At 39.1% G+C, this 26,398-nt stretch overlaps 1 protein-coding gene across 2 annotated transcripts in view; it reads left to right on the top strand.

Moving 5' to 3' along the window:
* PCDH19 (protocadherin 19) overlaps nt 1-26,398 on the top strand; it is a 107,224-nt gene that overhangs the window by 36,663 nt on the left and 44,163 nt on the right. For both annotated transcript variants that reach the window (XM_017666133.3, XM_017666142.3), the window contains exon 4: nt 19,688-19,746. In XM_017666133.3, coding sequence (XP_017521622.1) covers nt 19,688-19,746 — 59 coding nt within the window. The remainder of the gene's footprint in view (nt 1-19,687; nt 19,747-26,398) is intronic.

Genomic DNA, 26,398 nt, shown 5'->3' with positions numbered 1-26,398 from the left:
AAGGAGTCTTGGGGAAGGATAGAAATGTTCTGAGAGAAGCAAGTTGAGGTTAAATGAACTGCTGAAACAAATATAATCTTAGGCCTCACTAATGAAGCATAGTTTCCTGATTATGGGAGGTGCTAGCCCCTCTGAACTCCTTGCTGCTCAGATTATATCTGAGTATTATATTCGATTCTGGATGCCTTACTTTAAGTAGAACACTGACAGACCAGAGTAAGCTTCAATGAAGGTTAAGAAATTGGTAAAGGGCCTGGGGACCTTTTCATTTGTGGAACAACACTTGTATTACATAATTATGATGGAGGCAAAAAGTCAGTTGCGTGAAGCCAACATTATGATTGGGCTGCACTGGGCAAACGAGTTAGACGAAGAGACTAAAACTAAAATGTCACAAGCATAAAAACTTCTTCTTCTTAATGTTTGGATTGTGCATTAGTCACTTTGAGTAAAAATATCAAGGCATACCTTGGATATAGTGTGGGTTTGGTTCCAGACCACTGCAATAAAGCAAATATCACAATAAAGTGAGTCAAATGAATCTTTTGGCTTCCCAGTGCATATAAAAGTTCTATTTACCATTATACTATAGTCTGTTAAGTGTGGAATGACATCATGTCTAAGAAAACAATGTATATGCCTTAATTAAGAAATAGTGCTAAAAAGTGATAGCCATCATCTGAGCTTTCAGTGAGTTGTAATCACTGATCACAAATCACCATAACAAATATAATAATGATGAAAAAGTTTGAAACAGTGATAGAATTACCAAATGTGACACAGAGACACAAAATGAGCAAGTGCTGTTGGAAAAATGGCACCAACAGACTTTTCAACCCAGGGTTGCCACAGACCTCCAATTTGTAAAGAACTCATTATCTGCAAAGCACAGCACAATAAAATGAGGTGCAATAAAATGAGGTGTGCCTATATACTGTTTGAACTCAGGATCAGCACAACACTTTTCACATACTCAGCATGCAAATCAGTTCTCAGATATTAGGCCAAAACCTGATTCATCACTGGATAATCAGGGAGATTCCCCTTCCCCTTCCCCTTGTAGAGTGTTCTGTATTTAATCTCATCAGTAAAGAACAGGTGATCACCACCACCAGAGGCAGGGTCCTAGAAAGGGTGGGCTGATGGCTAAACTGATGCTCTCTTCCATCTTCTTGACACCTTTTGCAGCTTTGTAGTGGTGTGCTTTTAGAGGGGTTAGGAAGGAGTCGATCCTTGTACAAACTTTGGATGTGGCTTCTTTGTCTCTTAGGAATATTGAGAAGATGAACATGTAGTGGGGAATTTTGCAATTTTCTGATGTCATAGGCTCTTTTTCTAAAAAGCACATCTAATGAAAATGAGCCAAAATGACAGAAGAAATATTAACTTAAGAAAATAAATTTTCAAGAGGAAAATTTTATGTAACAGTTGACCACTATCACATCCCCATTATATTTAGAAACCATAGAGGTCATTCATAACTGTGTTTATTCATTCTCTATCTTCTCCTCCCATATTCATTTATATTTTAAAGCATAGGGCAGAAAAGTTTGTGAGGGAATAGATAAAAGTAATCTTTGTTTTCACAGAAACACAATGTGTACAGTGTCGGCTTAAGGGCTATAATAGAAAGAGCCTGGCTTCAGAGTCATCTATGCACTGTTATGCAGAAAGAGAAGACACAGAAATACTGTTGTCAGATCAGAGAGGGTATTTCTGAGCAAGCCAAATTTACCTTGTTTCTTCTTGTGACTTTTGCTCATTCTGGGACACTGGATGGGATCAGGCCTCCTCCAGGGATGGCACACAATTAGCTGGTGGGCTATAGGGAGGCACTAGGGGTGTGGAAGCACCTGAAAGGCAGGAGGGTGACCAAGAACTTTCAGCTTATTCTGGAGAAAAGGCACAGTGTCAGGCGGGCAGAATAGGAAGGGAGCAAGTATAAAATCCACATCCTTAGACTTCATAAAAGGAGGAAGGCAAGTGCTCTCCCTGTTCTCCACCACTTGTGTGAGTTTTATGGTAATCTTTGTAGGGCTGAGAGTGAGTGGGTCTGACCTGCTGAGGAAAGTGAAGGTCTCCACCTATAGGCTGCTGCAGCAAAGAGCTTGATCTTCCTTTCCTACCTCTGACAAGTGGACTAGGGGAAGTTTTAAGAGCCTATCCAAGCTAGGATTGACTTGTTTCAGGATTCATCTTTATGCAAAGGCTGAAAAAAGAATTTGAAAGTCATGACCATCTGACCACTGGAGAAAACCTTCACTGGCTCAAAAATAAGTCTCTGTGGTTTAATTAGCTACCCCTTTGGACACTGATTTTTCTAGCACTTGCACTGAATGTAACTTGTCTTCCAAATTTTACAGAAGAGCCAAACCAAATCCTGCTGGATTTGTGGCTGGAGGGATGTTGCTGCATGTTCTGTCTCTCTCCTGACACTCACATGTAGTTTGCAAATTTGAGAATTAGAGCTAGAAAGAAGCAAACTCTTCTCAAACAAATATTTCCCTTCATTCCAGCCCTGCTTAGTTTGCATGTGTCTGAAGGCAGTTCTGATATCAAGTGTTAGCAGGGGGAGGCGGTTCCTCTCAGTGGTTCTCCCTTCTGTGCTCCAGCACATATATGCCATTGTCAGAGCACTAACACTGCTACATTATCATTGTCTCTTCACTTATCTGTGGCCAACACCAGAGTGAGCTTCTTGAGGGCAAGAGTGGAATCTGATTCATCTCCATATCCTTAGTTCTACCGTGGGCCCTGGTGCATAGTCTTAACAGTATTGTTGACTTGAATTAAATTATTTCAGCCTTGAGCTGTACTAGCTGCCATTTGTTCTACAATAGGCAGTCAAGGACATCCACGGAGTATGAGGCAAATCTTTTCAATTATGGGGAGGGCTCTGAATGATCCTTTTTGCTTTTCCTTCTACCCCTTCTTCTTGCCCAATCATCTACCATTTTTCACTACTGGTTGCCTTACAGTTTGTGCAAAGAAAGGTCTTAAACACAGTGCAGGATTTTCTGAGACTTTTACATCTTTCCACCCGGGGCTGATGGCTTTGTCATTTTACTCAGCCTTTATATAGTACCATCAAGTCTGATTAATTGAGACTAATTTGGGGGAAGGCCAGTCGGGATTATAGATAGAAAAGAAATGCAATTTCATTACTTTCAAGTTCATAGAGTAATAAGAAGTAGACTAACAAAGCCCTTGCCAGGAAGTTTTGCCAAGTAGAAGTCCTTGGACCTGCTTTAATGAATAAATAAGAATGATGTGCAATTAACATATTTATTGTTTGTAAATTGCTTCTAAAGTGCCTAAAAACAATTTATTCTCTTAAGTAGTTTAAACACTTCCCTTGTAATCTTGTTTACACCACAGTTTGCCCAACAAACCCTTTTAAAAATAGCTACAAGAGAAGAGCCTTGCTCTATCTGAACAATCACCAAATATGAATTAGTGATGTCTGAACTACAACGGAATGACTTCAAAAGGATGAAGCAAGTAAGTCTGCGGATGATGCTTTGAGGAAGTGACCAGAGCACATTCCTTTTTTCCTACTTAGTTGTTGTTAGTCACAGAGGAAGAGCTTTAGATGTAGTTGCTCAGTCCTGTTTAGAGAAGAGTAAAGCTCCCTCACCAGGAAGCAATACTTGCCATCATTTTAGTCCCCCTCAGTGGTCTAATGCCAGTTTCCACTGAGGCAGTAAAAATGGCAAATTTACCTTTTGGATAATTTCACTATGATCAAACAATCCCCAGTGGGCAAAACTAATAGAAGATACTGTATTTTGATTGCTGTTTATCTGTAGCAATTATAGATGAGCAATTTAAGTGGCAACAAAGCAAGTCATTTGCTAGAATGAGGCCATATTTCACAGAGCTTTATCGTTCGACTTTCTCCAGATGACTCAGCTAAAGACAGTCTGTTTCCTTGGGTGAATCATACATCCTTTTTTTACACTATCCCAACGAACAATTACTTTTCTTAATGATAGGATATCAACAAAAAATGATTTACAAACCTCATTTGTACTAAATTTCACTTTTTTCTCCTGCGAGAAATTTAGTTGATGGAGCTACAGTGTTCAGTTTTACTTTTTGGGGTCTTCCTAGGAGAAATAACAGGAAGGAGCTGGGCAAGTGGAGAGGGATGAGCCCTTGCCTGGGTATCAGAAGAGCTGAGTTCTAAACCCAGGCCTGGGCCTCTAATAACCAGCTGTGTTGCTTTGAGGGTATGGTGAAGTTCCCTGGGCCCATTTCCTTGTCTTCAAAATTGTATGAGAGGGAAAGAGAGAGAGAGAGAGAGAGAGAGAAAATGAATACTTTCTCAGGTCTTTTTAAGTTTTAATGTTCTATGGGTATATGATTCTGTGATGGTCATGAGACCAAAAGGGAATTTTTCAAAGTGCTGTAGACAGCATAGCATTGTCTGATGGCAATAATGATTTCAAGAATCTTTGCAAATGATCACATTTGGCAATAAAGCAACTGAAGTCTCTATCATGATCTGAAGAAATAATTAATATTGCATAAAAGCATTTTAAAAAAATTAGGCATGATACATCTTAGAAGGGACTATAGACTGAAAGCAGAGGCAGTAAGTCAGCCAACTGGGTTTTCATTTCCTACTGTCTGTAAACTTAGACTGGCTGGAAGGTCCTCTGGTGCAGGAAGCAGTAGTCTTAGGTTCTTGCTCTGACTCTACAAATACTTGGCTATTTGATCTTGGATTCAAAAATTCTCTGGGCCTCAGTTTTTCCTTCTGTTAGAAAGGGAAGATAATACCTTGTCTATGTACTTCTTAAGTCTGTTGTGGTTACTGGAGCACCATGCCAATACAAGATACTATTTAAGAAAATAATTTTTAAAATTGGGCCATTGAGATATGCAGCTCTAAGGTGTTTCTCATTGTGTTAGATTGTAAGCACCCTCTTTAAATGTGTGGATTGCATTATGTTCAATGTAATGTGTATTACACATTGGTGCGTTACCACTAGTAAACACGGAATTCTAATTTTTAAGATTTATAAGTTATTCTTTGGATGAATGAAAGAGATGGGAATAGGGGGTGGAGAGACAGAAAATTAGTTTTTGACTTATCTAGTCTTCTGTTCTGTCTAACTTTGTGAGAAATGTTGAAACAATTAGAAGTCTCAGAAGCACAGTAGGCTTTCCTAAAAAAGCCTGGCAAATCTTACATTTCTGATTCATTCCATCTAAAAGACAGGCGAGCTCTTCCCATCACACAGACAGGTCTAATGTTGGCTGAAATTCAACCAACAAACCACAGGTGAGCACATACTCTGTGCCAGGAACAGTGAGAGGCATGGTGGATACAGACACTGAAGACGTGGTCCTTACCCTTGTTCTTTACCCTTGTTTCCAGCCCAGTGGGGGTGACAAATAGGCAATACAATGTGTTATATGATGTGACAGAGAAAAGTATATTCCTTATATTTCCTTAGGTCATCATGGAAACATTTCAGAACTGTAGAGTCCCGAGTCACAGGACAACAGTTTTGCTCTAAGGCAGCTCCGTCCAGCAGAACTTTATGTGATGATGGAAATATTCTATATCTGTGCTTTTAACATGGTAGTCACTAGCCACATTTGCCTACTGAGCACTGGAAACGTGGCTACTGTGACTGAAGAATTGTTGAAGCTTGATTTTTGTTAATTCGAATTTAAATAGTGATGTGTGTCTATGCTGTTGGACAGCACAGCTCTAAGGAATGGTACATGGGGCCCACAGTCAGACTTCAGGGCAGTTCTGAGTTGAAATCTCTTTTGTTGCTTTTTATTTCAGAAGGACCTAGTCAAGATGCATCCATGTTTTAACCCTGGTTTCCTATCCACACACTACACTAGCCTTTGAATGTCTCATTTCCAGCTGACAGCTCTGAATTATGCATGCTAATGTGCTTTACTTAACCCTGGGATGAGATTTTCTCTCTCTCTTTCTCTCTCTCTCTCTTTTTTTTTTTTAAGTAAAGAGATTCCATGACAGTTCAATCATAACAGAGGAAGGAAATGGGGTGAAGAAAAACTAGTCTATAAAGGCTTTTAAAATGTCTAAAATCTTGACTTTCATATAATTTCAGATGGTCTGAGGTCATTTCAACTCTTCTAAGCAGAGTTTTCTCTGTCTCTGTCCCTCTTTCTCCCCAACACACACATTCCAGCTAAGGTACCTGCTGTAGAGGCTAAGCTTCTTCTGTTTCTATTGAATCAGCAATTAGAGAACTTGGTTCCATATATATTTTTTATCTCTCATGTCAAGACAAGAGTGTTCACCACATTATTTCTTTTTCTGGTAGGACAGATAGGGAGAGAATGAGATAAAATATCCTAATAGGGAACCTCAGAGAGAAAACTCATAATGTTCAATAGGAATTTAGTTGGAAATAGAAATAAGCATTCAAGATAAATCAAGTTTATGACTTTATAATCAGAAGACCTATCATTTGTCTAGTAATACACAGTTTTAGGAAGCACCCACACACATATTCTTTTATTTGATCCTAATAGCACTTCTGTAAAATAGTTAGGACAGCTATTATTTCTATTTTACAGATTACAAAATCGAGAATCACAGAGGCTCAGTGATTTCTGCAAGGTCTTATAGCTAGTAAGAACTTTTTCTATTGTCACATTGAAGGCTCTGTATTTGGAGGCTTTCTACAACTGTTCTTTGAATATTCTGTGATCTTCCTAAGTTTATACCCATCTGCAAAAACAATCGCCAGGATGACTTATGACCCTAACTAACCAAAGCTGTGTCTCTGAGGAACAAGCATATTTTAATTATGTGAAATGGATACAATATTCTTCCTTTCACAAAAATTATATATAACATGTATATATCTAGGTGTGTGCACATGTGTGTCAATTAAGACATGACTGAATGCACCTATTAGTACTGGTTTAACCCCAAATAAAATGTTTGTTTGTTATCAAGTAGGTACACTATGGAGCAGACCAGGATAAGGAGTATGTCAGTTGCCTTTGATAGAAGGGTGTGTGTATGTAAGAATGGATGGAGCAAGAGATGTCAAAAAGTATTTGAAAGACTGACCAGGAGAAAGCTGGAAGGGAGTGAACTGAGAGCATAGTGGGAAAAGCAAACTGGGTATGAATGCCTGACACAGTACAGCGTCATGTTTCTGATGGTGTCAACTTTATTTTTTAACAGTTAAGATTGGAATTGTTCCTGGTTTTTGCTGCCTGGAGTGTGATGGGGGAGGCGGTGAAATGTTCCCCTCATTATTTTCTTTGATTGTTCTATTTCTCACAATTGAGAAATAATTGACATACATTACTGTATAAATATAAGGCATACTGCACATGGTGGTTTGATTTCTATATATTGGTAAATAATTACCACAACAGGTTCAGGTAGCACCCATTTGCCATAAAGATACAATAAAAAGAAAAGAAAGAAGAATAAGGGAAAAAATTTTCCCCCGCTTTGGTGAGAACTCATAGGATTTACTGTCAACAACTTTCATGCCATACAGCAACAACTATGCCATACAGCAGAGTTAATTATAGTCATCATGTTGTACATTACATCCCTACAACTTATTGGTCTTGTAACTGAAAGTTTGGGCCTTTCGACCACCTTCACCCATTTCCCCCACTCCCTAGGCCCTGCTTCTGGCAACCACAAATCTGATCTCTGTTTTGTGAGTTTGGTGTTTTGCTTTTTTTAAAGATTTCCACGTATCAGTGAGATCATGTAGTAACTGTCTTTCTCTCACTTATTTCACTTAGCATAATTCCTTCAAGATCAATCTATGCTGTTTCAAGTGGTAGCATTTCCTTTTTTAATGGCTGAATAATATTCTATCATATATTTGCACCATGTCTCCTTTATCCATTCATCCATCCATGAACACCTACATTTTTTTCATGTCTGGGCTATTGTAAATTAATGCTGCAGTGAACATGGGGGTGCAGATATCTTTTTGAGTTAGTTTTTTTCATTTCTTTTTGATATATTCCTAGAAGTGAAATTGCTGGATCATATTTTAGTTCTATTTTGAATTTTTTGAGTATCTCCCACACTGGCTGTCTTCCACAGTACTAGCACCAATTTATAATCCCAACAGTGCACAAGGGTTCCCTTTTCTCCATATCCATGCCAGCGTTTGTTATCTCTTGTCTTCTGTGATGGCCATTCTAACAGGTGTGAGATAAAATCTCGTTGTGGTTTTAATTTGCATTTCCCTATGACAGGTGATTTTCAGTATCTTTTCACATACCTGTTGGCCTTTTGTATATCTTCAGAGAAATGTCTATTCAGGTCCCTTGCCTGCATTATAATTGGGTTATTTGTTTTTTGCCATTGAGTTGTATGAGTTCTCTATCTATTTTGGATATTAACCCTTTATCAGATATGTGGCTTGCAAATGTTTCCCCATTCTGTAAGTTGTCTTTTCACTTTGTACATGATTTCTTTGGCAGTGCAGGAGCTTTTTCATTTGATGTAGTCCCACTTGTTTTTAATTTTGTTGCTTGTGCTTTAAGTGTCATACCCAGAGAAGAGTTTTATTCCTATGCTTTCTTTTAAGAGTTTCATGATTTCAGATCTTACAGTTAAGTCTTTTGTCTATTTTGAGTTAATTTTTGTGAGTGGTACAAGATATGGGTCCAGTTTCATTCTTTTAACATGCGAGTATCTAATTACCTTAAGACTATTTATTGAAGAAACTGTCTTTTCTCCACTGAATCTTCTTGAGTCCATTGTCAAATATTAATTGACTGTATATGCTTGGGTTAATTTCTGGGCTCTCAATTCTGTTCTGTTCGTCTATTTGACTGTTTTTATGCTAGTACCATACTGTTTTGATGACTATAGTTTTATAGTATAGCTTGAAATCAGGAAGTGTGATTCTCCTGTTTTGCTCTTCTTTCTCAGAATTTCTTTGGCTACTTGGGATTTTTGTGATCCATATAAATTTAGGAGTGTTTTACTTCTGTAAAAAATGCTGTTGGAGTCTTGATAGGGATTGCACCGAATCTCCCTCATTATTTCTTAATCTTTCTGTAGGAGGAATTTGCTCTAGTTGTGTTCACTGCTCTTGAACCTGTCATGTTTTAGCAGGCTAGGCTATTTTTTTCTCTCAAATAGTACACTCAGTCTAGTCCTAATTACTTCCGTTTCATTCTATTTTCTAGAATCTTAATGAGGTGTGGCCAAGTGGTATAAGTGTAGGACCCAGAGTGAGAAATCTTGAATTCTAGTTGGAGATGTGATACTGCTTCTGTCTTAACTGGTTCTGTCCTGCCATTAATTGGGTTAATATTTATCTAGCTCAAAGTGGTAGCAGGAGGATTAACTAGTTACATTGTTTAAAAGTTAAAAAAAAAGAAAATCAAGAAAAGAAAATAAATGGCAAGTTTTTGTGGACTTTGTCCATTTCCAAATGCTGATTCTTCTTTCATGATGATACAAACAGGAGGTACCCATTCCACTGCAGTCATTAAGTACCTCATGGAGGTCCTACTGCCTGGATGAGATGCAAAATTTTTCATTTCTGTGCCATGAGCTCTGTAGAAAATGTAGCTACCCTTCAGCTCCAGTTTCCAACTTGGGTTTCTGTTTTCTTCCCATCTAAAAATGTTCCTCTCCCTTATGGTTTCTCTAAGGTTTAGTAATTTTTTTTTGCCTGGAAGCTTTTTTATTTAATGTTACCAGTGTAAAATGACTATTGTGTTTCAGCTGTGGGGGGAAATCATCCCTTTTTGTAACAGCCTGTTTAACATTTTGGAATTCCTTGTGATAAAAGGTTCCAAATAAATGCAAGGTGCTTTGGTAATTGCTGTTCTGTTGGTGCATTGTATAACTGCATTACAGATTTCTAATACTCTGACAGCTTCAAGCTGCTGATAATATTAGCCACTTTGCAAGGTGTAATTATAGCTTTCCTGTGCATGGTTTCCAGCACTCTTATGTCAGATAGTAGCCTTTTGATTAATTTCTGTTTCAAATCAAGTCAAATTCTAAATTGACCTCCACCCCCGTCCCCCCCGCCCACCCCACCCCTGACCTCCTGGCCTCCTGGCATAAACTCAGAAAGTCTGTTAGGATTTGGGAGGATAGGAGGAGGTTTTTAGAGAATGAGTAAACGTTTCCATTACTTCCTTGAATCCTCTTTCTATTGTTTCTCATTTATTGTTCATGAAGTGATGCTACAGTGTGAGTTCGATCTCACTTCCAACACTGATTTGCTGCAATGCTTCTGTAAGTTGCTAGAAACTGGAGGCAATTGTGGATTTCCTTCAGTGCCTAATAATTTCAACAGAACCAAATGCCCTTTATTTAAACTATTGTCATAATCAGAGGGCTGCCAATGCTAAGCAACCATGGAGTCTAGTTTTGAGAAATGTTTATTGTGCCTCATTAAATTTGAAATTAGTATTTAAAAGATCAGAAATAAATAATCTGTTTATATTTTTTGCAATGGTAAATTTAAGTGTATGCTGTGTGTGCACATCTTTGACTCTACACGTTCCAGTGAACTGCGACACCCCTCTTTTTGCCATGGCAATAATCTAAATAGCTGCACCAAAAGAGAACTGTGGAGGATTTCATTGACCACAAACAAGAAAATGATCTATTGTATCTAATTAGAAAACATCAATATTAGAAGCTAATGCATTCACTATTTCTAAGATGGTACATTACTTGATTGTTTTTTGTTGGCATGATCACATATTACAGGCTTGAGCAACAAGCTGGTACAAGAAAAATGCATTTAGAGTGATATGCCAAGCACTGTTACTCCTTCACTCTTCTTTTTTTTTTATGGTGTTTTACATATAATTTATCAATGGTTAGAAAGGTGTCCTTCACTCTTAAATAAGCTTGTGGAGGCAACTGGGTTTTAAGTGATGTATAATATAAATAATGAGATTCGGGTTGGAACTGGATTTGGGGGTATTGTTTTGCCACATGCACAGGGCCACCCACCACTTTCCCTCCAAATATTTTGAGAATCTTTTCAGCTGACAGGGCTTGCTCAATAGAAATTGCACTCTGCAGGTAGTTAGGGTTCCATTGCTGCTAAGTAGCAGAGAATTAAGGCACTAATAACATAGAATTTAGCAGAAGGGAATGGGCCAGCTCAGGTTCTGAGAATGCTGGGCTTTATCTGAGCCATGAAGTTTCAATGACAGGCTGGGTTCAGGAGAGGTCATACTGTGACTCTCTGGGCTATTGCTTGGAGGATGGGGGTGGAGGGAATCTTCTATTCATTTCTTATTGTCGGTTGGAACAGCTTTACCAAATCACAGCTTCTGAAATTGGAGCTACCCCATATGTCATCAGTAACCATGTTAAGACCCCTTGTAAAGATGGTGGCCTCCAAAGAACTATTGAAATGGTCACCCAGGTTCCAGGGAAGAAAGTGGCTCATTCCTGGATCTCTTGGGCTATGTGACTGGAGCCTCCAGGTAGGTCTGGTGAACTGTCTCCAGTTAGTGCATGCCAAATTTATCTTTGTCTAACTGCTAGACCATACTGTCCTGACCATAAACTGAAAGTAGCCGAGAAAGTCATTCTGAGAAAAATAGATATAAAGCAAGATACTCACGTTGCTGACATTAACATCTTGTGTTTGCTATCCATCTCAGTAGTAGGTAGTGCCAAGAAGAGTGCTCCTGGGGATTCTTCTTCTTGTCCTTGTTTTTGTGGCATTTATTAGCTGAGTTAGTATTTAATGTGGCTGTAGCACTTAACCTGTGTGTGTGTTTTCTTGGCTGTTTTAAAGGGGGAATAACATTTGGCACCTGCTTGTTAAGTACTTTGATGCTAGGAGATGAAAGGCACTCTGTGTCTGCAAAATTGCTTTAATGTGTTATAGTTACATATTTGGGGATGATGATTAGACTCCAGGGTTTGTTCCACTGGCAAATGTGGTTGATAGCTGTTTATTTCTCCACACACATTTTGTTTTGTGGGATGAGATAGTGTGACTCGCGTGGTTGGATTCATCATTTTATTTACTCTTAAGCAACTTTTACCTACACCGAGGTGTTGTTGATTTTGCATTTGTGCATAGGATAGGCATTAACTGGTTCCTGAGAGCTTTCTATAAGCAGATACTATTTTAGAGTACACTGTGCCCCACAAAGGACTTAGAAAAGGGTCCCAGAGCCTTACTCAGAAGCCTGGACTTACCTATTTAAAAGTGGCACTTAGCTTGGTCTTTCAGCCAGCTCTTTGCCTCTGAATTACCTGGATTCCTGCAGAAAGCTGCTAGGTTTCTCAAGGAAGTCTTTGTAGTAAAATTTGCAACTGGGTTCCTCTTCTAAAAGAATAGCTTTGACTCAATCAAAATAAGGGCAGAGGAAAATACCTTCCGTAGGCCGCCTTTGTCATCTCTCCATAATCTGACCACATCAATGGTGTCAGAGACATTTTAGGAGTGATGATAAAACGCCACCAAGAGGGGAACTCTTTCAACCTGATTTGTTGGATGTTAACCACATGGCCTATGTTTCCCACTGATAGCCCTGTCCTCAGAGCTATGGGAATCCACGTGTAGAAAAGAAGCTGCCACGCCGTCAGTCTGTGAGTCAGAGGTTTACAGTCTCGTGGCGCCTTCTCTTCTCAACAGAAATTTTATCTACTCTGGTTTCAAAACACTATCTTGGGTCACCACTGCCATTCCCAGAGATGTGGCAGGACTGATGGATTTACATGGGCAGAAAGCACCTGTTTCCTCTTCTCCCTGGCAGTTATATCCAGACAGTCATGTGTTTATAAGGTAATAGCTGTAAGTGAGGACAGAGAACAAATTTTAACTATAGAAGACAGTGTGCAAAATGGATGCCTTCTGAAGGAACAGGACCATCTCGGCCTACTAGAACTGGTCATCTGCTTTAATTGTGATAAGTAGCTTTTTATTAACCTCTCCCTTCTCTTCTCTGGACATTCACTGATGTGTTATATTCACTTCCATTCACTTAAGTGTCCAGCATTGTGGCAGCGAGGCCACAAAATCCAGCTTCCAGTCAGCTGGAGGGTTAACTGACATACTACACATGAAATAAGAACCTGAGGAAATGTGTAACCCCACTGGACAGTCTGTACATGAAGTGCTGAGAAAATGCTAAGCAATGTGAGATGATCAGTTATATAGATATATTAGAAATGAGGGAAATCAGATCTGGGGGAATTTGAGGCAGCATATTGGATGACTGCTCAGGTAAGGTTTAATTTAGTTTTAATGCTAAATGAAACCACTGTAAGGGTCCTTCGAACCCTTCAACAGAAGTGCTGTGATGAAAATAGTGGGTGAGGAAGATTTTCCATATAGCGTTTTGCAGAGTGGGCTAGAGCATCAGGCAAGTACAGATGAGGAAACAGTGGCACTAAGTGATGAAGGCTGTGGCAATGGAGCTGAAGGGACATACACATGAACTATCTCTAACAACTTTAAGATTTTATAGCTCATTTGCTGGGAGAGGGAGGCTCCCGATGTTTATGATGTGGGCTTGTATGTGTAACAAATGTAAAGGCTAAGTCCTCCTGTGTGAGTCATCTACCCTCATCAAGCCATTAGGGTACTAATTAGTTCTAGAAAGTAGCAGTGTAATTCTCAAAGCTGCTCTCCAGTAGCCTGTGTTCAAGTGTACGCACGTATCTGCAGGTAACTGTTTGCCCCTGTGTGTGTGTGTGTGTGTGTGTGTGTGTATTTTTCAGTTTTCTGAATGGCTAATAGCTTAACCATCCCTGGTAAGAGGTCCATTAGTTCATGGCTTCCTTGAAGATGTAGCCTGTGTCTTTTTTTTTCACCCCCAGGGTTTGGTATGTGTTTAATGAATGGATGAATGCATGAATGGATGAATTTATAAGAACCATTTTGTTTTAGAATCCTAGAATTTTTGGAGCTTGAAGGGAACATTGACACCATTTGCATTATTTGCTTCATTTTATAGATGGATAAATTAAGGCCTCCAGAGGGATCAGGTGATTTATTCAAGGCCATAAACAAATCAGTAACAAACATGGGAACAGAAACTAGGTTGCCCCACTACACCACAATGCTCACTGTAGTCAAACAGTGTGTGTATGAGTGTGTGCTGTGTGTGTGTGTGTGTGTGTGTGTGTGTGTGTGTGTGAGAAAGAGAGAGAGAGAGAAAATTGGGGCTGGTGTGCAGGTCAGCATGGTTAGTGGAAACTTACTGGGATTGTTTTCTAGTCCAGGGTTAATATGAGCTTTCCAGTGATGGCAGCTCTGGGGATGGTGCCCTTAATTCCATCTTCACTAATTCCTGTTTCAGCTGCTGCTCTCAGGATGGATGAGTCTTTGAATAAACACTCTTGCTGGAGGCATGTTGGCTTTATCTTTATATAGAATTTACATTTTCATTTTTATGCTTTGGGGATAGGAAGTAAGAAAAAGCCATTCATCAGTTCATTTCCTAAAAAAACGCCTTTGTGAGGAGATGCCATTTGAACATCTAAAAGAGCAATCACTTTTAGAAAAGGTTATGGGTCTTTTCATCATTGATCAATTGACACAATTATCATTATTAAACATCAGCAATTAAAAAAAGGACCAGCATTTTAAAATCACTTTGCTATGCATCTGATTTCGAATTTGAGTTCTCCTGTTTTGTATTACTAAAAGGACTCAGAGTTAAAAATTAAAAAAATAATTAGTTAACGGACTGCAGTTATAATGCTTTTCAGTATGATGGGACTTTTAAAGTGTAATTTAAAATGGCTGCTCATTTTCAAATGAAACCTTAAGCTTTGAGGAATCTCTGTTGTAATCTCTATGTAAGCAACTTTTTAAAGCTTTGTTTAGTGACCTGAGGATTTCTACAAAGATGCCAGTCCTGGATATCTGCTTATCGGGCTTCTTTCACTTTCGGATTGAAGTCTCTCCTGGTGATAAATGTGGTGCTTAGAGAGTCACAGTCACTCTTCCAGACACTAGGGTACAATTCAGTGAACTGTAAAAGTAATGCAAAATGACAATTAAAGTAGGGCATTGTGGCACCTTGAGGGCCTGACAAAATGGAAGTATTTGACTTCTGATGTGCCAGACTTGTTAATGTAAAGACATAATAACATACCACCCACCCAAAAAGTCTCACTGGAAACCTCACATATCCAGAAGGGAGCTGAGAATAGAAAGTAGTAAGCAGAGAAGGCTCCTGAGCAGGTAAAAACAACAACAACAACAACAACAACAACAACAAAAACCGAAACATATACAACAGTCCCTATATTAAAGATCATGTAATTTCCTTCCTAGAAATCTCAGCTGTCTATCCAAATCTTAACTCTTATTTTCTAGACTATTCTAACAAAGGTGATATAGTTTCCAGTAACAGAGTAGAGTGGAAGTATCAAACTTGAAGTGGAAGAGGAGCTGTTTTTGATACACCACTAGTGCTGAGAGGTAACAATACTGAGTGCTAGCAAGTTGGTGAAGGACATATGTTAAAAATTAAAGGCAAGCACTCAAAAAACACAGCTCTTTGGGGTCAATGAGTGCAGAGGAAAAACCTGCGTGCTATAGTGACTTATGTTCAGAAAGGTGCTTCTATGTAATCAATAAGCAACTGAAATACCCTTCAGAGCCAAAACAGAACGTTTAGGATTTTAAATCAAAGTTTGAGTTCTTAGTTTGAGCCCTGGAGTCTTCTAAAAAATTCAGCTACCCGGAAATATTTATTCTTAAGGTTTTTAGAACATCAAGATTTTATTAAACTTAAGCTAAGTGAGAAGTCTGCTTTCAGTGAGTTCCCAGAGTAAAGACTTCTAATTGGAGAAAGGATTTGGGAGAAATATATTAAGTGATAGGAAAGTGACTGTAATTTGCCACGGAGACTGGAAATAAAAGTTTGCTCTAAACCCATTTTTTTAAAATGTCAAAATCAGGTTTTTTAGAAACAAATGTTGTTCTTGTCTCTTTGCTGTGTCCCTGTGTTAACTTGGCTGTCTCATTAGAGATGGGGACATTTTGCAGTGAAATTAATGTGACATTTAGAGAAAATTTTCCCTCTCAAATGTTTCACGTTGTTTGCCATTTAGAATACTTAGAGAGGGGATTGGAATAATGTCAAGCAAATTTTGATTAAATAAGGCTAACCAGGAGCCAATGTATTCATGCAAAAAAGAAAAACTCTTTTATTACTTCTTCAAAAGTATATTTTTGCTGTAGTTTTTTATCCTATGTTGAGATGCCCTTGGCAGATAATCTGACAGAAGAAATGCCCCCTTCTAACCAGCTGGGCTTGCGTTAGAAAACACAGCACATCTAGTCAAAGCCTGTGTCTAGTTCTTTGCTCAGGACAGTTCTTTACTCTGGGTGTACATTAGAATTACCTGGGAAGCTTTTAAAATATACCAATGCCTGGGCCCCACTCTAGGCTGGTTACTGCAGAATCTCTTGGAGTGGGACTGTGGCAACAACAATAAAAAAAAAACCACAACCAAAGTTCCCTAACTGATTCTACTGTGCAGTTAGGGCTGAGAAGCACTAGCTTTAGACATACAAACTGTTAGCTGGGGAAAGAAAAGATGGTCTCCTTCTTCAGGGTGGTCTGAGTCTCATTCTTTGTTCCACCTGAAGTGTGAAAAAATGTATTCTTTCAATGCACAGGAGTTAGGTTTGAGCACACACCTTGAATCAGCATGAGCAGGAACAATTGATGTCAGTATTCATGGACCGCCAAGGGCCAGTTAGTCCAGTTGTTTGGAATGTAGTGTTAATGAGATCAGAATAGTGTATGCTGTCTAATTAGAATAATTCTATTTCATAAGTTATTTCCATAAGTCCAACCAAGCTGCTTCACAAAGAGATCTGAAAGTTAATGCAAAGGCAGAAGACAATGGATGACTTAGCATAGCCCTGTTGACTGTGAGAAAATTGGTTCTGGGGATCTGCCCCATGGTTAGTGCCTCTAATTGGATGAGGATGCAGCATGAGACTTCTGCCCATTATGGTTTGTGCTGGTTTTAGGAATGGAATGTTTACATTTGAAGGCCAGGACCCATAAGAATGGATGGTTTTACTCTTTTAGAGTAAAAAGAAAAAGGAGAAAGAAAGATGGGAAGGTGATAAGTTTCAATGATACTCTCCTACCTACAGTGGCAGATCATGCCTGTCATGTCTGCCCAGGTTAACCAATCCATATCACAGAGCAAGGGGAAGAGAGCATTGTTGAGGTCTCTGAAAGCAAGCCTTCTAGACCTGTTTCTTCTTTTCACTCAAGTGCCTGTGAGTGGGAATTCTCATGGTGAGATATATTATTCCATTAGGGCCAAGAAGTAGAACAGTCACCAGGGGTAAAATTTGTATGGTTTTGCTTGCTTATTTGCCAAAGCATATTGTTCTGGCATCATGCCTGGAGGTCAGGTCTCCACAGAGCTCCATATTTGATGCACAGCACACAGGTTGGGTGCCTTGTATGCAAAGCTGTGCAAAACATTTCACTTGAAAACTGGCTTCTTCAGCATGACAGTAATTTGGGATGTTGCTTATGCTTTTCATGCAAAGCCAATATCCCCTTAATTTCCTTTTTTGCATCTCTGTGTCTATTAAATTTCTTGAAAAATGATTTAGTATTCTAAGTTTGGAGGCTGAGGTGGGACCTGTGCATACTACTCTTTTTATTGCCTGAATCAGGTCAAATTTCTAATCCTACTCAGGGTTTCAAGTTCTGTAGAAAGTTGGGGATAAGGCTTCCTACCATTTCCACCATGAGTCATGACAAACGCAGTTGAAATGCCCCTTTGGGTTCATGTTCTGTTGTCACTATTTTATAGAGGAGGAAAGTGAGACATGCGGAAATTAAGTCACTCGCCCAAGGTTGCACAGTGAAACTAATAATTAAACTCCTGAGTGCTTAATAAATTCCCTGTTTTAATTGGATGACCTGCTTTTTGGGGATGGGAGACTTCCACTTGCTAAATTATATACTGCACTGAAAATCATAGAAGAGCACATTTACCCAACACCATTTTTGCCAATTATGTTGGTATAATAAATTAATTCAAGAAATGCTTGTTGGTTGACTGACTGATAGATAACCTCTTCCACCAATACTTACTTCCAGGACTGTATTTATTCCCAGCAGAGCTTTAAGTTTGCTTCCTCCTCCTCCTGTAATTATGTTTGCAACAATTTCAGCATCCATTTTCTTATGAACAAATTAGAAATGAACTGACCTTTTTGATTTTTATTCTCCCACTCTAGCCCTTCTGACAGCACCAAAAATTGCTTGTGGTTTACACTAAAGGGGATTTTATCCTCTAGGTAAAAGCAGTGTAAGCAGATAGTACCCAGCCCATCTTTAAATGAGGGGCATGTGGAGGGCTTGAGCCTAAGTACATACAGGACAACAGCATGATTAGTTTCCTTCTCAATTCTCTCTCCTGCTTTCTCCCACCTGCTCCTCACCGCCATCCCCATCTACTCTAGAGATTTAGAGTCCCTACCCAGACTGTAGGCTGTTTGATGCTCGTGTGGTAGTTGGACCTGCTGTCACCTGTCCTATTTTCTCCTCCAGCAAACTCTGAGCTGATTGAAACAAGAAGCTGAATCTAAGAGCCCAGCACAGTTAATGTCTGACAGGTAGTCATTTGAAAGGAATCTGCTATTTTTTTTTAGCTAGACAGCTATCATGTCTCCTTTCCCAGGCACTTTCAGGTGGAGCGATTTCAGAAGGCACTAAGGAGTGGTGAGAATGGTGAAGATTTCTTATAGAATAGCAGAAGGGTGGAGGAGATGCATTTGGACATTTTTCAGTTTATACAATGGTTCAGTGAGAGTAGCACTGTAATGCTGGAGAGAGGATCCATTTAGCTAGGGCTTTCAGTTACTTTAGTGCCAAAGTTCCCTGCTTGTTCCCACTTGCTAAGGCTGCTCCCCTTCTATGCCCCTAACTTCTAGGTGCTCATAAGCTCTTTTCCCATCTCGTTCATCTGGCAGTATTCTGCATTTACTTTTGTAAAGCCATTGCTCAGGCAGCCTACTGTAACAAGATTAGACAGTGGTGTTTTAATGACAGGAGCCGAGACTCGGGTTTGCTTGCAAATTTCATGTTTCACATGAAAGACTTTGGCAGCCCCCACGGACTGCCCTTCACTGCATTTCAGGCATAATACTTGTTTGGCTTTATATCTGTGATAAAATGAAGGCCTTACTACCTAACCAGTGCTGAGCAAAATGTCTTAAAGCAAAGAGAAGTGCAGTTTAAATCCACAGTGGTGTGTTACCTTGCCTATATTTCCATATCTACGGATTAAATATTTTAACATGTTAATTATCTACTATGAATAAAAAATACCTTTGAACTTTCAGTCATTTTGATGGGCACAGAATTGTGACCACTGAGGAACAGGAAGCAATTCGTTTCTGTAAAGATTGTGGGTCCTGCTATATCTTTCCTCAAGTGGTTGCCTGGTCAGTAGTCATCCATATTCTAGGGAATGTTTGTGTCAAGTTCATCTTGGTGTGCAGGTGAGTTGCTTCCCCAGAGCCCCGAGGGCCCCAAGGAGGTAGCAGGCATTTCCCCAGGCTGTCACCCCACTATGGCCTTGGTTTCTGACTAATTCATTACTTCTTGCCCCGTAGAAAAATTCCCCCTAAGTAGGACATTTTGGCTTTTTTCATGAATCATCTACGTAACCTTTTATTCTTTCTTTTTTCCACTGCAGACTGAAAACTATTCTTTTGACTCCAACTACGTGAACAGCCGAGCCCATTTAATCAAAAGGTATGTTAGTTTACTTGCTGATTTCAACATTAAGCTTGATTTAATATAAAAAGCAAAGCAGATTACATTTTGTAATGATGCCTGTTTTGGGTTTTAAAATGAATGCCTGTCTGCTTATTGTAGAAGACTGGGAAGATTCAGGAAAACATAAAAAACTAAATAAAAATCACTGGTAATTCACTACTCAAAAGTAATCACATTGGCATTTTATCATATTTCTTTATATCAAAATGTATATATATACACAAATTTAAAAAATTAAATCAGGATCATATTAAAATATAGTTTTATGTGATGATTTAGAAATCTAATATTAGAAAACAGATACTTTCAAAATCATGTTGGTATCAAAATTCTTGTTCTTCACTTTAAAGAGAGGCCTTAAACATTTTCTCATGTGAAACTTCCAGTGAATTTCAAAATTGCTGTTATTTTGACAATTTTGAAATGATTTAAAAAAGTTATTTTAATGACAGATAAACTCATTTATTATCTTCTAAAACTTTGTAGATGAGTGAGGGAAAGAAAAGATCTTTGTGTGATCTAATACTTCTTAACATAGTTAGAAGTGTTTCAGTTGAAGCTTTCAAAGTTAAGATCTGCGTGATTTGTTAGTAACTCAGTTATCTATAGAGCCACAATGTATGTGAACACAGAAGCAAATACTGCCAGGGATGATGCTGTTGGGTGCAAGGGGTGCCAAGGTGCCTCTTGTGGGCAGGACAAGGGGTGCAGGGAACCGTCTCAAGCGGCTGAACTAAGTAAAGCAGAGCACTTCTTAGGCAGACAAACCAGAACTGATCAACCATTCAGATGGTGCCTTCATTACTGCTTCATGCGTATATCCTCTTGAATGGCCCAGTGGTTTTCCTGCAGTTAAAATTAAACTCTGAGTATGTTTGTTAAAATAATAGAAATGAAAAAGAGAGGCAAGCAGGGTATATTGCAGCTGCAGTAGAGAAGACCTGACAATTGTATTATTTTCCTGGCTCTAATCCAATAAATTTACACCACCAGAAGTGTAGAATTCAAGGAATAAACTATATTGTTGTACCAGCAACTTTAATTCATATCTAATTTAATTCACGATGCTGTGGTAACTCCTGAAAACGTACTAGGTTTATCAGTATTGGTCTGGAATCACTGGTGACCTTAAGTGATGATCGTTAATTATCTGAAAATCGATAGCCCAATATTGCTGGTCATAGCTTAGTTTGAAAGTGTTTTGAGGGGTGGGGAGGAATCCATTTTGAATATTTTCTTATCACACTGAATAAAAACAAAAGATGAGCAACTGATTTGTTTCAGGAGGGGAAAAAAAACTCCTCTTTTTGTGCCCTGATCACAGTCACTTTGTAGCAGAGATCTGCTTTGTTTTCTGCTTCAGGAGTGTTATCTCAAAGCTCCTTTTTAAAACTTCTGGTAAGAACAGTGACTTGCCTTATGCTCCCAGGTCCCTTGGGCTGGCTCTGGGTATTTGGGAATTCTATGGCCAGGTTAAACTGATAGCCTGAGCCTGATTTTCATACCATGGCAGAAAGTTTAGACTTCTGGGGACTCTAAGTATCTTAGGCCAGCCCTGAATGTCCCATGCACAGGGCAGACCGATGAGATGAAAACTTATGTTCAAGCATTCTGCTTTTGCGATACATGTATTTCCACAGCAGCTTGGGGACTCACTAGAAACCTCCAATTTTGATTAATTACTTGATATGTTTTTGTTTACACACACATACACACAAATGGCACACCTAGACTTACTGGGCCCCTGTTGGGAATGTCTCCTGATGTTGAATGAAATCAAAGATAGTGGCTTTTTACCAGGGACCACATTGACTAAGAAATCTGAAAGTATCTGAAAACAGGTATACATGTATTTTTGTTGCTTCTGCTTTTGGAACCTCAGGGCTTTGGAAAACCACAAAGGCCTTGGAACTTATGGATTAACTGAGTTTAGACCAAGTACAATACCTGGAAAGATAGGGAATCTGTGTGCTGTGTTTTTCTGGGGACTAGCCATTTTAAATGCAGAATGTTTGGAAAATGTTAAAAGAGAGTGGTAACTAACACCAGGTGATAAAACCATGCAAACCGTGTTCAGATATTTCACAGTGATATTTGAAAGGGGTTTCACTGTATGTGGTTCCTTGAGGATCCATTTGCATGCATGGAAAAAGCTCCTGGCCAGGAAATGCTGAATCTGATGATTAGTTTTAATTTTACTGTCAACTCCCTGTTTCTTTGAATGCCAATCCAATTTCAGGCCAACCTTGAGAACTTCTCTTTGTATCCGTTTTCTCTTTCTCTATTCAGTTTCTACTCAACATGTTCCTTGGACCCTTCTTTTTGGCATTCTCCAGCAATCATTACCTGTCTTGTCCAGATTGTTTACATGCAGGCAGGCTTCACTGCTGTCTTCTCAGAGCAAGGAAAGCCAGCAGTGGTACTTCGCCCCTCCTCATGCCTGGTTTCTGGCTGCTGTCTAATAGCCATCACCACAGTGCTCCTGGAGCGATATCGAAGAGGGCATGAGGATGTACCTCAGAGAAAATAAAACAGCAAGTAAATAAGGTCCTGCAACAGTGTGGAAAGGAAAATGAGCAGGAGCTGCTAAGCATGCATAGTGCTTTCCTTTTTCACCCAAATTGTCCTGGGGTTTTGTAGCACCTGGTGTTGTGCCTTCTCTGTAGCTAGTGCTGGTACAAGTTTCTTGAGTGGATCCTTGAAGCTAGCAGTTCCCTACCTTTAGTGGGCATTTGGAATCACCTGGGAGGCTTGTTAAAAGCAGAGGCTCCATCTCAGTCCCCAGAGAATCTCCAGTTTGCACAGCTTGTCAAGGTGATTGTGTACAGGTGGCCTAGGAAGCACTATGGGATCTTCCTTTTGTTCCTTAAATGTAGTTAAAATACTCTTTTGACTTCCACTCCCTTCTCATTCTCTTTCTCAGATGGCATTCCCTTGGAATGTGGTGTTACCTACTAGTAGGAGGATATGACCTGTTTCCTTTAAGATTATTTTGTCTTTTGGAATGATTTCTAATATTTTTAAGGGTAAATACAGATCAGAATCTGAATAATGTTTATTCCTCAAGCATTTGCTGAGTAACTATTATGTGCCATCTTGTTCTAGGTATTTTCAAACAAATCTGTCCCTCTGTTGGCACCAGAGCAGTAATAGAAACATTTGCATTTACAATGCCACTGCAAACAGGTACCCCTAATTTATTGTCCCACAAAAGTTGGTTTACAAGTCTTTCATCTCCCAAGAGGTACATAGGTAATAAAACAAGTGGAATCAGCATTTTTTATGCCTGGCATAAATTGTTATTTGTTTTGGGTGAGTAGCCATTTACCAGGCTGTTTTACAATTTGCAGCATCTTGCTCACTGGGTCTTAAACTGCCTTATACAAATCCATTCATTAGACCACTAAATGTCCTGCAAGATCAGTGTAAGTGGTACTTAGTTTGTCAGATGGGCAAACTGATCTTTAAATGAGTTAACTGTTCCAAGGTTTGGGGTGGTGGTGATTTACCCCTTGCCTTTTTTTCAGAGAATGCATGACTTTTCATACTCACACCACTAGTCCCTTAGACCCTAGTAACTAATCCTTCACTTTTTATTATTTCTCTCCTTTCTACCTAAAAACTTAAAGCAATGAAGTGGTTTATAATACTCAGATGCTTATAAAAAGGATGATCAAATTTTAAAAAGACAGATACAAAACTAATTAGATGAAGCTAAATAGAAATCCCTGCCATCTAACTTGCTGCAATTAAACATATTTACCTTCAAGGTTTTGAGCAGCCAAAACAGAATGGTAAGGACACCAGGGTATATAGTTCTCAGTTTTCAAAAAAGGGAGGACACACATTGATGGCAGAATTTCTTTTTTGGTTCTAGAACTGTAGGAGAAATGAGCATAGTGGAAATTGTCTGACTGTAGTTTACAGAAGACATAGAAACATTTTGTGCATATATGTTTCTTACATCAATCCTATAAAAAGACTATGGACATAATATGTAATTGTAACTCAACAAAGACATTACCATATGGGGAATGATCATATTAAACAGTAACTGTTTATGGAGCATTTGTGTGTTCTTAGTAATTCATGTACAGTGTCTCACTGAGTCCTCAAAATGGCCTTGGGAAGGAGGTTTTAGCAAATGCATTTTACAGACAAAAAAACTGAAGCTCCAAGGCATTAGACATCAGGTCCAGGGTCCCATAGATGAAGTGGTAGATTACAGATTATCACTTGTTCTAATGACTCCAAGTTCAGTGCTTCTTCACTATAGTCTGGAAATCTAACATGTCACAGGAATAGAGTTTAAAGAACCCAGAACAGTGGTCCTTGCCTGACTGTGATTTGGCAATGTCTGGAGACGTTTTTGGTTTTAACTTCTGGAAGGGGCCCTAACTGTCATCTGGTGAGTAGGGGCCAGGGATGCTACTAACCTGCAGTGCACAGGACAGCCTCCAAAAATGAAAAATTATGCAGTCCAAAATGTCAGTAGTGCCAAGACTGAGGAACCCTAGTCTAAGGGATCATTAATTGCACTGTCCTTAGACTATATCCCTCACCATCATATATCTCAAGTAAGTTTTGGCAACTGCTGAAATGTGGTGAATTCAGGGTTGAATTCTCTGGCCCAAAGTGACAATTTAGTGTTGTGGATTAAAGAAATTCTCATGTGGTTTAGATACCAGAGCTACAGTGAAAACATTAATATTTGCTATAACAATATATAAGCCAGTAACATCATCCAGGCAGGTCGTTTCCTTTCTCCTGAGGTACAGGGGTGCATGTGGGCAAGACCCATTTTTCTTCCTAGAAAACAAACTTTGAATCTGTTCAAGCTGTGGGATTAATATTTACAGGAAGCCCCAAAATCTGTGTGATAAAGCTAGAAATGCTGACATGCTTTAAAGCCTGTGTTTCCAATTGGTCTTCTTGACTATAAATATCCTATAAAAATATCCTATAAAAGAATTATAGGATGAATCATTTTTGAATAGAACTGCATCCCAGTGGGTCTACAGGACTGAGGAGCTGCATGACAGTATTTGGAGTACTGAAAAGAGTTAACCTATGGAACAATTTTAGTTTTAATACATTAAATGCTCAGTTATCCTTTCTGAAAATAATTACCAAACAGGTCAACACTTCACTTTCTCCTGCTTTTCATTTTTGTATAATTATGGCTTTCCAGTTACTGCCCTTTTGATCTTTTCCTTTTCATATTCTGGGCAGCAAGCATTTCACATCTAGGTTGGTCATATGTTAAAAATCTGCTGTGTTTCCTTTTGTCCAAGTGTGGAGAATGACAATGTATCCATTGTGTCCACCTCTAGTTCTTCATCATATGTACTGAATGTGCCTATCAAAGTCTCAGAGATCCGGGTCTGTGGTGCTCAAGATTGAGCAGATCAAGGGAGTCTGCAGTTACATCTCCACAGGGTTCTCTTTTCAGAGGTATAGTAGGTCTGTTGGGACTTGTTCTGATTCAGGAGCATGCCACTTTGCCTTGTTGAGATGACAGCACATTTTCTTGAGTGTGCCTTAGCTGCTTCCTCACTGACTAGGGGATGGATTCATCCACCATTCACTGGGCATTTCAGAGGCATAATTTATATATAGTCCATGGTGTTGCATAGCTGCAGATTCTATCAGGAGATACAAAATATTAGAAATAGCAGGTGGGGCTTCTTTGGATGTTCCTTATATATTATTCTCTCTTGTTTGTGAGAAATGGTGTGGGATGCTTGGGTTTTAGTGCATTATATGGCAGATTGATTTAACAAGTATTAACAAAAATTTACCCATAAACCCTTGAGCTGGACCTTTCCACATTCTTGGCATAACTACACCCACAGTTTTATTAGAGCTCACTCTCTGGTTCTCACTTTTATCTTAACTTCCATGCACCAAGGCTCTCCTCTTCTCAGTGCCTGCCTTTCTTCTTTTTCTTTGAATTTGTCCCACAGCTTTCTTCACTTAAAACTGACCTGAGTTCTCTGATCCTGAGAATCTGTTTTAATTGCATTACCTCAATGTCTGCCACTTTAATTTTTACAGTTGCTTAGTAGACATCTTTGGCGAGGCAGTATACATAGTAGTTAAGGGTCCAGGCTCTGGAGCTAGACTTTGGTTTGGTCTTAGATCTGCTACATTTTTACCAGTTGTATGACCTTGGGTAAGTTACTTAACTAATATGGGCCTCTGATTTTCATCTGTAAATTGGAATATTAATAGCACCTCTCTCATATAGAGTTGTGGTGATTAAAAATGTGATTCCTGTCAAGCACTTAGAATAGTGCCTCATACATAGTCATCCCTCAGTAAATATCAGCTATTACTGTTTTACTTTGGTTACATGATAAAAGAAAAACCTCTGAAATGGCGATATTCTTTGCAGATGGTTGTTTTGGATTTGTACCGTCTTCTCTCCTGCTGTAGTAATGCATTGAAGATAAGTGAATGAAAATATTAGCTGCATCAGCATCCAATCCTGGGAACCTCTCTGCAATGTTAAGTTTCATTATCTTTAAACAGAAATTTCTCTTCCTCCTACTCTGTTGGGCAATCCAGTCACTGCTGACCTCACCACAGAGCTGACATCATCCTGGCTCTGATAGATATTTAGAAT

The sequence above is a fragment of the Manis javanica genome, chromosome X (genome assembly GCF_040802235.1).
Source record: "Manis javanica isolate MJ-LG chromosome X, MJ_LKY, whole genome shotgun sequence".
Taxonomy (NCBI): Eukaryota; Metazoa; Chordata; class Mammalia; order Pholidota; family Manidae; genus Manis; species Manis javanica.
Note: the sequence above shows the minus strand (reverse complement) of the source record. Positions and strands in the feature narration are given on the sequence as shown.